Source organism: Perca fluviatilis, chromosome 4 (genome assembly GCF_010015445.1).
Source record: "Perca fluviatilis chromosome 4, GENO_Pfluv_1.0, whole genome shotgun sequence".
In the NCBI taxonomy this organism is placed as follows: Eukaryota; Metazoa; Chordata; class Actinopteri; order Perciformes; family Percidae; genus Perca; species Perca fluviatilis.
The window spans coordinates 30,004,832-30,017,478 of NC_053115.1; the positions used below are offsets into that span (position 1 = coordinate 30,004,832).

At 40.3% G+C, this 12,647-nt stretch overlaps 1 protein-coding gene across 4 annotated transcripts in view; it reads right to left on the reverse strand.

Moving 5' to 3' along the window:
* pxk (PX domain containing serine/threonine kinase) overlaps positions 1–12,647 on the reverse strand; it is a 33,993-nt gene that overhangs the window by 3,894 nt on the left and 17,452 nt on the right. The window contains exons 17-19 of one of the 4 annotated variants that reach the window (XM_039796656.1): positions 12,460–12,519; positions 10,875–10,903; positions 5,076–5,154 (exon numbers count right to left, since the gene is read on the reverse strand). In XM_039796656.1, the coding sequence (XP_039652590.1) occupies positions 10,887–10,903; positions 12,460–12,519 (77 nt within the window). In that variant the 3' untranslated portion in view covers positions 5,076–5,154; positions 10,875–10,886. The other 3 variants (XM_039796653.1, XM_039796654.1, XM_039796655.1) reach the window with 3 other exon arrangements.

The following is a 12,647-nucleotide window of genomic DNA, read 5'->3' on the forward strand; positions in this document are numbered from 1 at the left end:
CATTTTTCACTACGTTTTGACATTTTAATAGTCAAAACGGTAATAAAAAGAATCATTACTTGCTTATTTAGGGACATTTTCCCCCATATGCCGATAACCACAGAATAGCATCTTGTGTGCAAAAGTGTTACTATCCTCAGGCAGAGCATTATACATACAAATGATCTGGTATGTATGGTATTGTCACATACAATATTTTAACAAAAACAGAAAAAAACATTCATATTTCTGTAGGCACAAGAATCCACATGGCACAATAAAATAAAAATAATCTCAGCTCGGTGACAACATTAAAATACAAACAGGATTTAAAAAGAAAAGAAAAAAATTAATTAAATCAAATGCAAAACACTTAAAAATAACAGCAATCAACACAATAAGGGTCTGAAATTAACCCTGGACGGGCATCAGATGAAGGTGAACAGCTCTGTGGAGGGTAACGATGTTAAAGTCACCAGTGCTGTTTAACAAGCTAAGTAGAGAAGGGCAAAGAACGGGGGGTGAAACTGCATCTTTATTTTATCATGTGCTTGCAGTCCCTCCTTTTTTCTTATCTGAAGATATCTTTTGCTTTCAAAAATACTCAAGGTTAGCATCGATGTGTTTTCATCAATACACCTTCCCATGAATTATGATAAACACTAGATTTTTCAAGGCTTCAACCCAGTTACACTACAGCCCTCATCAGATTTTCACACTTCTTATTCTGAAGAGAAGACTATAAAAGCTTGCAGACCGACTGAATCAGCTGCTGAAATGCGTTGCACTCGTTAACTACGGATTTAAAAGCTCAAATCCAAAAAGACACAGAATGAGCAAAGCGGGGATGCTGTGAAAACTAAGTTTGAAGTTGGTCATGTGTTGCATTATGAAAAGTTTCTGGCCTCTAATCTCTGATGTTCAGTACATTCAATTACAAGTACGGGGACTGTTCAACACACTACCTGCAAGCAACTGGAAAATTACCACACAACTTCAAAAAGTAATACCAAAGGTGACTAAATGTTGAACTCCCTGTAGCAAAGTTTCAAGTCTCTGCAAGTTGATTTTCAGAGAAATGACTGAAACAAATGGCTGTCTGAAAGGAACTAAATCTTAAAAAAAAAATAAAAAAAATAAAAATATATATATATATTTTTTTTTTAAGATTTAGTTCCTTTCAGACATACATATACATACATACATACATACATACATACATACATACATACATACATACATACATACATATATATATCTAAAATTATTTGGAAAATGATGAGCAGTGATGTCAAGTCTGTGATTTCAAGTTAATGGGCCTACACATGCAAAGGCAGCAGTATGGGTCATATACTGTATGTTGAATAATAAGAATTTACTGGGGTGCAAAGAAGTCATACACATCTTACATACTGGTAATGATGTTGGTGGGAAAAACAACATGTATTTCAGGTTAATTTCAGACCCTAATTCCAATCAGAGCTGAGTGGGACGTCGCCGTGGATCCATGTTGCTCCGCTCTGGGGCAGTACAAACGTCTGACCAGTATCTCTGTCACAGGCGTTCTCACCAAAAGTGCAAGTTTGACATTTCATAGAGCAAGGCCATTATTTTTTCTAATGGAGAGAGCAGCTGCATTAGTCATAGTGGCACACACTACCTAGATTTTTCTGCCACGTTTAGCAGACAAAAGTCTTACGGACGTGGAGGGAGCACTTTGAGTATGATGGGGACACTGAAGAGAAGAATGGTGGAAAAGTTCATTTTGTTGTGCTCTCAATTCTAGCGTAATCTTACTCTCCAGTCCTCCTGGGACTTGTAAAAATAAAAAAACAGAATGATGGATGATACCAGATATGAAGATTTATATCGTGATTGTCGCACAAATTTTAAGTAAATTTCCAGAAAAGCAGCAAAAGAAAAAGCGTTTCCATCCCACTACATTATGTGCATATTAGGCATTAGGAGTTACTTAGGCTACATCAAGATAAACCGTTGGTGGCGCTCATTAGTATTCCATGTCATTTGAGCATGCCCTGTCAAAGACGAATCGTCTGTCACTCGTGACAGACAATTCAATTTATAAAACAAAATGGAAATTCGCCAGTTGGGGCAATTATACCATTGCAGAAGAAGTGGGCAGATGGCGTAATAAACAGAATGACAGTCACACCTTAAATGGCGAATATCCGTGTAGAAAACATATGGAAGCCCTGAGACGCAAGTGAAAAAAAAAAAAAAAAAAAAAAGATGAATTCTGGTGATCCGTTTTCTAAGTCTGATCTAAATAGTTTTCTCTCGAAGCGGGAAAAGTTCTCTAGTGTTGCTTTAACAGGGCTTTTGTTGTGAAACATTTGCAGGAACGTGTTGCGGAAAAATCATTGTTGTTATTAAAAATAGCATGATTATAGTGTTGAATTTTGAAAAATGAAACGCAATGGAAATATATATTATGCTTAGCGGGGTATTTATCCACTATTGTTTTTTCCCCCGGCCTATATTTTGGGGCCGGCCTTTATTTGTGTCGACTACGCCCCGGCAATTATTCTATTATGTTTTTTTGAGGAAATATGGTAATTTTCTAATTAGAACACGGGGTAGTGGATTACTTGGAAATGAGTATTACAACAACAAACATTTGATGATGATCCTGACAAAAAATAATAATAAAAAAATAAATAACATTTTTTTTTTTTGTGTGCAAAATTTTTTTTTCACCTGTTTTACCAGATAAAAAAAAAGAAGAAAAAAAAAAAAAAAAAAAGGAACTTAGAAAAATGATCCCACCGGTTGTAAAGTCATAAACACAGAAGAGCAAACAATTTAGATCAGACTTAGAAAATGGATCACTCGCCTCTCAGGGAGTAAATAATAAAAATATGACATTCATGTTATTTGAGGATCGTTTCCTCAGTTTCCTCACAGATCTGATGTTTTGGTATCTTTAGTGGACACATGCTTCATGTACTGTACGTCATGATTTATTAGCCAAGTCTGTTTCCATTTGCACTGTCGTATTAGGTTTAGTTTTTTTATCTATACACCAACTTTTTCCACTTCAGCCAAGCGTAAAAGCTTTTTTAAATACATATATACTTTGCATTTTCGCCGTTTCGACTCAGCTTCTTTATGCACAAATTGAAAGTGTGCAAAAAAAGACAGGTGGATGGAAACAAACATATTGTAGTTTGTAGCATTGGGGTTAGCTACTTTGTAGGATTACTGTATGTCCTGCTCTTTATTTTGCACTCTACCTCGTGCAAACTATTGGCTCTTGCATGTTTGGTCTGAAACAGCCGTGAAGTTGTTCACAACGAATCTACAACTGACCAATCAGGACGCCTCATGCTTACAGAGCTGAACAGAACACAGTGGAGTTTCTCTATTAGAGCTGCAACGATTAATCGTTTAATCCATTAGTTGTCAACGCTTTAAAATTAATCGCCAACTATCTTGATAATCGATTAGTCGGTTTGAGTCATTTTTTAAGACAAAAGTCAAAATTCTCGGATCCCAGCCTCTTAAATGTGAATATTGTTCTAGTTTCTTCTCTCCTCTGTGACAGTAAACTGAATATCTTTGAGTTGTGGACAAAAACAAGACATTTGAGGGCGTCATCTTGGGCTTTTGGGAAACACCGATCCACATTTTTCACCATTTTCTGACATTTTATAGACCAAACAACTAATCGATTAAATCGAGAGAAAAAAAATCCAATAGATTAATCGACTATGAAAATAATCCTTAGTTGCAGCCCTATTCTCTATATGTTCATAACTGTGGTGAACAGCGCAGAGGATCCATGGCATGGTTTTAACAAACGCCCTTTCAGTGCCCGAATCTCTAACGGATGAACGGATTGCAGAGAAGTCAAATGAATCTCTCCCTCTGGTTCAGACCAAACCAAACCAACAGCAGGTGGGATCCCACCTTGACTGCGATTAAAAGGTAGTTTGTGTAGTTTCAGACAGACACACTGCAGCAAACAGCCTTCGTATAAAATATACTTCTGAAATCAAATATCCTTCCATCTCTAGTTATTTCTGTCTGTAATTGAGTCTTATCTTAAAAACACATGGAAATAAACCTGCAAGTTACGTTTTCCTTGTGTCTAATGCAGTGACCTGCCTCATTTTATTTTTACAAGATGCAGACACATTTTTTTATAAAATTCTAAAACAAAAAAAACTTGAATTCGATTGAGATATTCTGCACTGGAAGGGTTTTTTTTTTTTCCTTCTCGTTTTAAGAACATTATGTTTTTGGGACATAATTATAGATAGAAATGACAGAAGCTCTAGTGATTTTCTGGAGTCTTTTCTTCGTCACTGACGTCCTGCAGTGAAACCTGGAGGCTACATGTCATGAGATGATTTCCAAAAAGGGGAAAAGCTGGAGCTTGAACCAGTGCAGTGCCAGGACAGTGTCAGAGCACTGAAGTTAAGAGTTTTGGAATCCAGGGAACTCAACTTCATCACCCAGCAGGATGAAGCATCCACAGTGGTTCCAAAACTTCGGATTTCAAAATGTTCAACTGCCACTTTTTACAAGCAGAAAAGAAGCCGGTTGGCTGCCTGCTGAAGCAGCAGGTTGACCCCAAAAAAAAGCTCCCCAGACTCGGTTTGAGCTTACAAGTATTTTGTATCTGGAGCCTGGTTGCTGTCTCCTTGTGATAAGGCAGTCGGAGAGGACAAACCTTCAGGTGCCTCGGACTGTCCAGAGTTTTTGAGCCTCTCTCCAACCACAGCAACAGATATAAAAAAAAAAACATTTAAAAAGCAGAAAAAGCAGGAATAGCGATAAAAAAAAAAAAAAATAATAATAATGGTACTTGGATTTGTTTTTTTTGTTAGTGATTCCTTTTCACATCTCAGGGAGGGAGGGAGGACGTGAAGCGGTCCAGACCACAGTGCAGAACCAGCAGGTCCATCCAGACGGTTTCCTGGTCGGGGACAGGTTGCCCTGGAGGGCGGGGTCAGATGATGGGTTGGCTGCGGTCGACGGTTTCGGACTTCTTCAGTTTGTTCTTCGAGAAGGCCTGGATGGAGCTCAGCAAGGCGGTGCGACCTCCTCCCGCTCCGCCAGAGGAGGACAGAGGAGGAGGGGCGGCCCGGGAGGACGAGTCCAGCATAGCAGGGGGAAGAGGAGGGGGAGGGGGAGGAGTAGTCAGGGCTCCTGGATAAAAAAAAAAAAAGAAAAAAAAAAAAGAAAAGAAAAGAGAATGAAAGGAAAGAGAAAACAGTGAGAAAACAACACCGTTGGTTTTCTGCTGACATTCAGTTTCCCCAGGTGCTGGTTAGACAAAGATAAACTGGCCTATGGACTCATGATGGTCTTAGTTTTACTTTTGAACTAGTTTAATGAGAGGCAAGGAGTCACATTGAACTTCCATGCTACTTTCACTGCAATTATTGCAGAGGGCGGAAAAATGTGTCCGTATCAAAACACTTAACCAAAAGAGGCACTCAACATCACGGCAACTATGGCTTATGATTTAAAATGGAGAGTAGTCTCGTTTCGGTTCACTGTGAGTAGTTTATTACAGACTACAACACTAATATTTCTTAGAAGGCACCCTTCACAAGAAATGGTTTATTAACGGTTAATAGATCATTTACTCAAAAATACCTCATTGGTCAGTCACTTATAGAGTATGTATATGGAGTCCTTCATGAAGTCATTCATAAAAAAGGTCACGGGTTTCTCTTTTTCTAATGAGCCGACAGCAAAAGTTATCTAGTCATCTGCAACTATAAATGTTAATAAGTTGTTAATAAAATGTGTTTCTGTCCTAATTCAAATGCACTGAAGCTCTTTTCAAGAAGGGAATTGATGCAGTGATCCATTGGAGGTGTCTTCGTGGTGAATTGAAGAGCACGAAAGAGACAAAAAGAAGTTAGGCGTGATGTGAGGATAAAGGGATTTTTTTGACCTTTAAAATGTCATGTTCTGGAGATAATGCTATCCTCAGGAAGTGCAAGTCACACTGAGCTTTACACTTTGAAGACATCTTTTGTAATGAATGGCTTCTAACCGATTCATAAAGCAGTAGTGAAATATGTATTACCGAAGCTGTTCCTTGCAACCTATGAACCTTTAATAAAGGGTGACTTGATAAAAGTGCTACCACCAGTTTTATTAAAAACTGTTAATTGTGTGTTCCATAGGTTTTCCAGATTTTCCAGAAAGCGTTTCTCTCTGTGAAACCAGCACCTGCAGATCAGTGTCTCAATCCACCATCAGTTCATGTAGGCCTACCCAACGCTGGGTTTCCACAGGCAGCGTTTTTTTAAACTGTAACTCCGCTGTTTTGGTCACGAGCAGCGGATTTTAAGCGGAGATGTGTCACCACAACATGATGCCGACAGTGTACACGTTTTGCAGACAATGCGTTGTTAGCATTGGCGACTTTAGACCCTTTTTAGGGGGGCTCAAGCCCCTCAATTTTGGTGCTTCAAATGAGAGTTTGCGAACTTGTCTGTTAGTGACAGAGGACAAAAAATGACAGGTTCAAAAGGGTTTGAAACAGATTTAATATCCTGTGTCGCTGTCGCCGATGCTACGCACCTGTAACCCAGTCAAGGATAGGGTTAACAGTAACGTAGTGTTGGCCAATCGGAGGTGGTTGTGCCAGAGTCCCGCCTTTGGCTGAGTCTCTACCTAATCGGTCAGAGGGAGAGCAGGAGACGGTTGTTAAGTTTAACGTTGGTAGTCACCAGAGAAGAAGAAGTTGGTAATGTCATGGCGCAGATTAGAACCCAAATTGCTGAAAGCTCAATTCAAATCAATTGGTTGTTATTACTGGGACTTATAAAGTGTCAGGTTTAGTTCCATCATAGTGTTAATAGTGTAAAAAAATCGTTAGCTGGCATTGTTGTTCGATAGCTAGCTCAGAGATTATCGGCTATTTGGGGGCAACTAAAGGTCGGATCCTAGAATCGCCCCTGGTTGTTGGTATTGATATAGGTTTATTTTTTTGTCATTTTATATCTGGCCTAAAACAACTGTTTGGTATGTTTTCTACTCCAGTCACACACTTTGCTTAGTTTAGTTTAAATAACGTTATATTACTAGCAACAAGCTAGTTGTCATTGCTACAATGCTAACATTACTACAATGCTACTACTACTAAAACAAATATGTATTATAACCTACCAGGAGTACTAACTGCCTGGACAACCTTTTGCCAAGCTAGCTGTTAACATCTCTGTAGTCATACAGAGACTTATCATAAAGTAGGCTATAGGAAAAATCACAATCTTTTAGTTTGCACGTATAGCATGTGTGTATACACGGGATAGAATATTGGAGGCACGTTGACGAGTCGGCCCTCTCATTGGCTACTGACTCGGAGTCAACTTCGGGAGAGCGGTGAACATCCGGGGACTTCGCCGCCGTCAGCGGATTTCGCTCGTACCGCTGTTCTCATAGGGAATCAATTGAATCGCTCCGCTCTGCCGTTATTTCAGCTGCCTGTGGAAACCAGTTTTTGTTACTATGGACACATGTTGCTCAGTAACAAAAAAAAAAGCCTTATTTAAGAATATGAAGTCAAAAGGCCTAAAGTAAAACGTTTGGTTGTGTAAAAGTGAAACAGTCGTCCGTTAAATTTTTTTTTTGGTGTATGTTTTTCTATATGTGTACACAGCTCTAAAAACTACAGTGCCCATGAGCCTCAGTAGCTGTTGCTATGGAGACAGAATAATAAAAGATCGATCCAAACATGAATTTATCCAACAAGGCTCAACCTCACCATCCGCCGCATGGCAACAGAATCCGAAACTCTCTTACAGCAATGTTCTCTGGGACTTGTAGTTTTTTTCTCTATTAAAAGTTGCTGTGCCTTTACAGCTCTGGTATCCTGTACTAAAGGAGCTACTTCCCCTCTGTTTTCAGGCCAGTTGTACTTTGTCAGGATCACTTCCATATCGACAGAGTGAACTGATGGTGAATTGAACCTAAAGATGGTACACTCTCTCTCGGTTGTGCCATTTTGCGTCCCAAACTGAATAAAACACAGGGATTACAGGGAGAGAAGCGAAACGATGGAGAGGTCTAACATGTAGCTGAAGCAGAGGCCAAAAGCTGCGTCTTGAGTTCACAGACTCCACCCTTCTGGGCGAATTATCTGCAACATAATGAAAGAACATCTGTCAGTCTGACAGATGGTAACCACACCTGGAGAAACCCGTCACTGCAGGAGACAAGTAGCATGTTTGAGGAGGATATTTTTTGGCCGAATGACCTGTTTTGGGCCGTGGTGACAACAGTGACAAGATAAGAAATTTGATTTGAATAGTTGAACCATTGCAGACCCACTAATGCCTGCAGAGGTGACTGATTATCTCCAGGATGGCTGTGGAACAAAGTGACTTTCATTACATTTAGCAGCCACAGTGACCTTTAGTCCTGTAATATTTAGAGAACTCCTCAGTCCCGTCCACAGTCACACTTCCAGTGAGACCTCTGTGATCAGATGTGTCAGATCGGAGCCCAGCTGTGTCCACATTTCACGATTAATGGGAATAACTGTGGAATCTATGATAAGCTCTGTGATCACAGGCTGGTAGAAGTTCTACAGATTAATAGAGGCTGTGTCCAAAGTACGCACCAGCATGAAGGTTTCAAAATTGTAACTTTTTAAGTCTCTGCAAGTTCATCCCTTCATAGAAATGATGAAGAACCAGTTGCAGACCGGAAGGAAGGAAACCAATCTAAAAACAAATGGTCTAGGGACACAGAATCACTTCTAGAAGTCATGCCGAAAGTTAAACACCCCGACTAAAACACTCCGACCTCAGATTAGGACTGAGAGTTATTGATGAAGCACAGCAAGAAATCAAAAATGCAGAATAGCAGCCATCTTTACGTGTATGCTTCTTTTGTGTAGAGGCAAATAAGTTAAACAGTTACGGAAGTTGTATTATGCAAAACTATAATGCCAAAATAAACGCATAGCGTTTCCAATAAGCCGTTTGCAAAGTAGAACGTAAGAATACACATGCAACCCAGTCACGCGCCGAAGAAAATCTATGAATAGTTTAAAAGGAGTAGGACAGTTGGCTCTCAACTGTGTGACTCGGCTGTGGAGAACATAATATCGCTTCCACTGTCAACTTCCTATTTCAACTATACACCTTGTTGAAAAGTGGCATTTCTGTACCCAGTCTCGGGGAAATACACCATCTGCTGGTGACTCCTAGGTCTGACACGTCTGGAACTCTTAAATATCAGCGGATCTACGCATATCCTTCTTGGTTAAGCAAGTCGATGAAAAGTTTTTGCTCCGCGTCCTAAAACTAGGACAAAAAATAGGAACAAACAATGGGTCGCTCGGAGAACTTTTGACCAGTCAGGACAGAGTTCCTACTCTGAGAGGCTTGATAAATAAGGGCCGAGATCTCCTAAATGATCAACAGTGATGTAAGTCATACAGAATTTGTAATTGATGTGTTAAAAATTAAAAACCTACCAGTGTAAAGAAACACAAATTAGTGCAAAAAAAGTTTCAAGAGGTTTGTGGGCAAAGTATAGAGCGTTGCAGGGATGACGCATTTCTGTAGGCCGGCCCAACACGGATGTTAGCATCATCCTGCTGGTTCCCTCGGCAAAAAGCCAATGAGATTGTTTCATTGGATTTTGGATCGTTGCTCTGTGGCAAACAAGAGTTTATGATAATCTTTACGAAGAAACACCACTTTTTATGATTTTAGCAGCGTAAATGCAATCTTCCTAAGTAAAAGGCTAACGTCAGGCTATAAACGAAACTACACCACGGCCGCACCACCGCTAGCTTCCAACTGATTTTGTGATTTCAGTGTAATGAACGTTTGTAGTCTCATTTAGCCACTTGTTGGCAACCGCATAGACCCATACAAGCTTTAATACGCACGAGTGGGGTATGACGTGTTTTATGTCGGAGAACAAAACATGAAAATCTCTTTTTAAGACTGGGAGGAAAAACCTACAGTATGGGTGCAAAAATTGACATTCAACAGCAACTGTAATAGCATAAAATAGGAGCTAGATAGAGGAGTTGATTACACTTCTAACCAAAAGACAAACGTTCAAAGATCTGACACAGACACAGAAGCAGACACACAGACATAGAGACAGAAACAGACAGACAGACATGCTGGAACTGACAGATCACAATCTCCAATGAGAACAGATCAGGTCGGAATCAGGGACAAGTTGGACTGTCTGTGAGGTTTGGAGACCATTGCAGATTGTGAGGTTTTTTTAAAAGATGTGCGTACCCCCCTGTTCCAGGCAAGCAGTGACTCGATGCTTCACTTCACATCTCATCAGCCCTTTTACTACCGACGGTCTACTTCTCCAGATGGTTGAATGAGGAAGAAGAACAGTGTCTCCAGCACTGAAGGTTTATTTATTTTTTTATACTGTATAATATGTCCCACTCAGTACATACCTTGTAAACAAAAAAAAAATCTAAGAGTTTTATATCAGGATTGTATGTTTACATCATGCGTTTAGTATATAAAAAAACTATGATATATTGCAATCTGTTGTTATTAACTCCCAAATATCAATATCAGCCACTGGTCAGGACAATTTTTTAATGTTTTGTGTCCATATTACTGACAGCAAAACCTACTTACACAAGTTATACCGGATGGGTCATGTTGGTTTACAGAAAGCTCTAATCTAAACCTGTGCTGCTCTCTGCACTGAATCCACATCCACGCCACCATGATCCCCCTCAATCCATTTTTCGAAATTGAATTTAAAGTCTATTCTTTCATTACAGCATGAGCATGAGGCAGATGTCTGTGACCGGGAGCTTGCTGGGAAGCCAGGGTGTACGACAGCTTTAAAAACCACCAGTGACCTTCATCATCATCATCATCGACATTAGAAATCTTTTACTTTACCCAACGACACGGTCAAAATGGAGCATGCTCTATGGTGGAGACAGCACAAGAAGAAGAGAGAGAGGGAGATGACAGTTATCTGTTCAGTGGACCAATCAGCATTTACACCAGGACAAAGTGATTATCACCAGGAGAAAGAAGAGAGGAGGAGGAGGAGGAGGAGGAGGAGGAGGAGGAGGAGAGGAAAAAAGAAGAGGAGACACTAATGCCAGGGTAGGAAACCGATGCCACATTCGTGTCAACATGTTATCAAAGTCTGGTGATTTTCTGCATTTTTCTTATTGTCACTAAATCCCATTAAAAAGACCAAAACCAACAAAGAATTGAGTATTAATCTATATCCTCCACGTTCCACTTCCGGGATTGCTCCGGTCCCGCAGGAAATTGCGCCGGATGCACGACTTTTCGCCGATGTCCGTTACCTTCCGTTTTCTTTGTGTTTGCATTCTAAACTCCGGTGGCTGCCAGACAGCTAGCTAGACTATCTGTCCAATCTGAGTTTTTTGTCGCACGACTAAAACAACTTTTTTGTTGTTTTAGTTCCACCAAAACAAGTTCCTTCCCGAGGCTATTTAGCAGCGGCTCCGTGCGGTGCTTAGCGCCGCCCAAGACGATTGTGATTGGTTTAAAGAAATGCCAATAAACCAGAGCACGGTTTTCTCCCATCCCGGAATGCTGAGTGGACTAGCCAGAGCCTCCTCCGCAGCGCTGTGGAGGAAGGTCTGGCAAAGCGATTTACTGCTGAGTAGCTTAATCGATAATAATAAATCAAAACTTATTAGGAGATTTATATGAACTAAAGTTACCAAATGAACGTAGTGGAGTAGAATAAAGTAGCATAAGTACCAGTAACTGAACATTTTACTAAAGTACAATACTTGAGTAAATGTACTCAGTTACATTCAACCAGCAAATGACTGAGCCTTTTTAAATTTGAAACTATATTTTGTATTTGTGAGCTGTTTGATAGATTTACAGAGACAGACTAACACATTGTTGGTGTTTTTTTTGTGGGATTTGTCATCAATAAGAAAACCAGACTTATGCTTTTTAAAAATCAAATCAAACATCAGTGTTTCCCATCCTGTGTCCAGCTAGCTGGAGACACAACCAGGTGAATAAGACACACACTACTATAGCAGAGACGGATACCTGCCTGACCACCAGGTCATCACAGGACGACAGAGGAGGTGAACAGACAGACAGACAGAGATGAACAGAAAGGTCAAGTCAATTGATTAGTCTTCATAATCACACATGCACATTTCAGATGAAAATTGAGAGAAGAATTTTTTTTAGAGTTAATGATAAAGATGCTGTTATTTATCTGATCAGCGTGCTGAGACCGCACACCACAGGCCCTGCAGGTTCTCACCACAAGAGGGTGCTGCACAGTCTGTCCAATACTTTCCCAAACAGACAGACAGACAGACAGACAGACACAGAGAGACAGACAGACTGAAAGATAGACAGAGAGGGGAAGACAGACAGACAGACAGACAGACAGACAGACGGGAGGACAGACAGACAGACTGAAAGACAGACGGACAGATGGGAAGACAGACAGACAGACAGACAGACAGACCTGTAGTGGCTGGAGGGGTGGGGGAGGAGGGGCATGTTGGAGGGGAACTGGCTCCAGAACCTGAAGACAGACAGAAGGAGACTTTCTTAATAAAAAATAAAAAGTTTGACTCATAGTGTAGATAGAAACATGGCTAACTAACCATCTTACTGACCAACTAGGTGTCTAACTACCTGACATGCCACGAA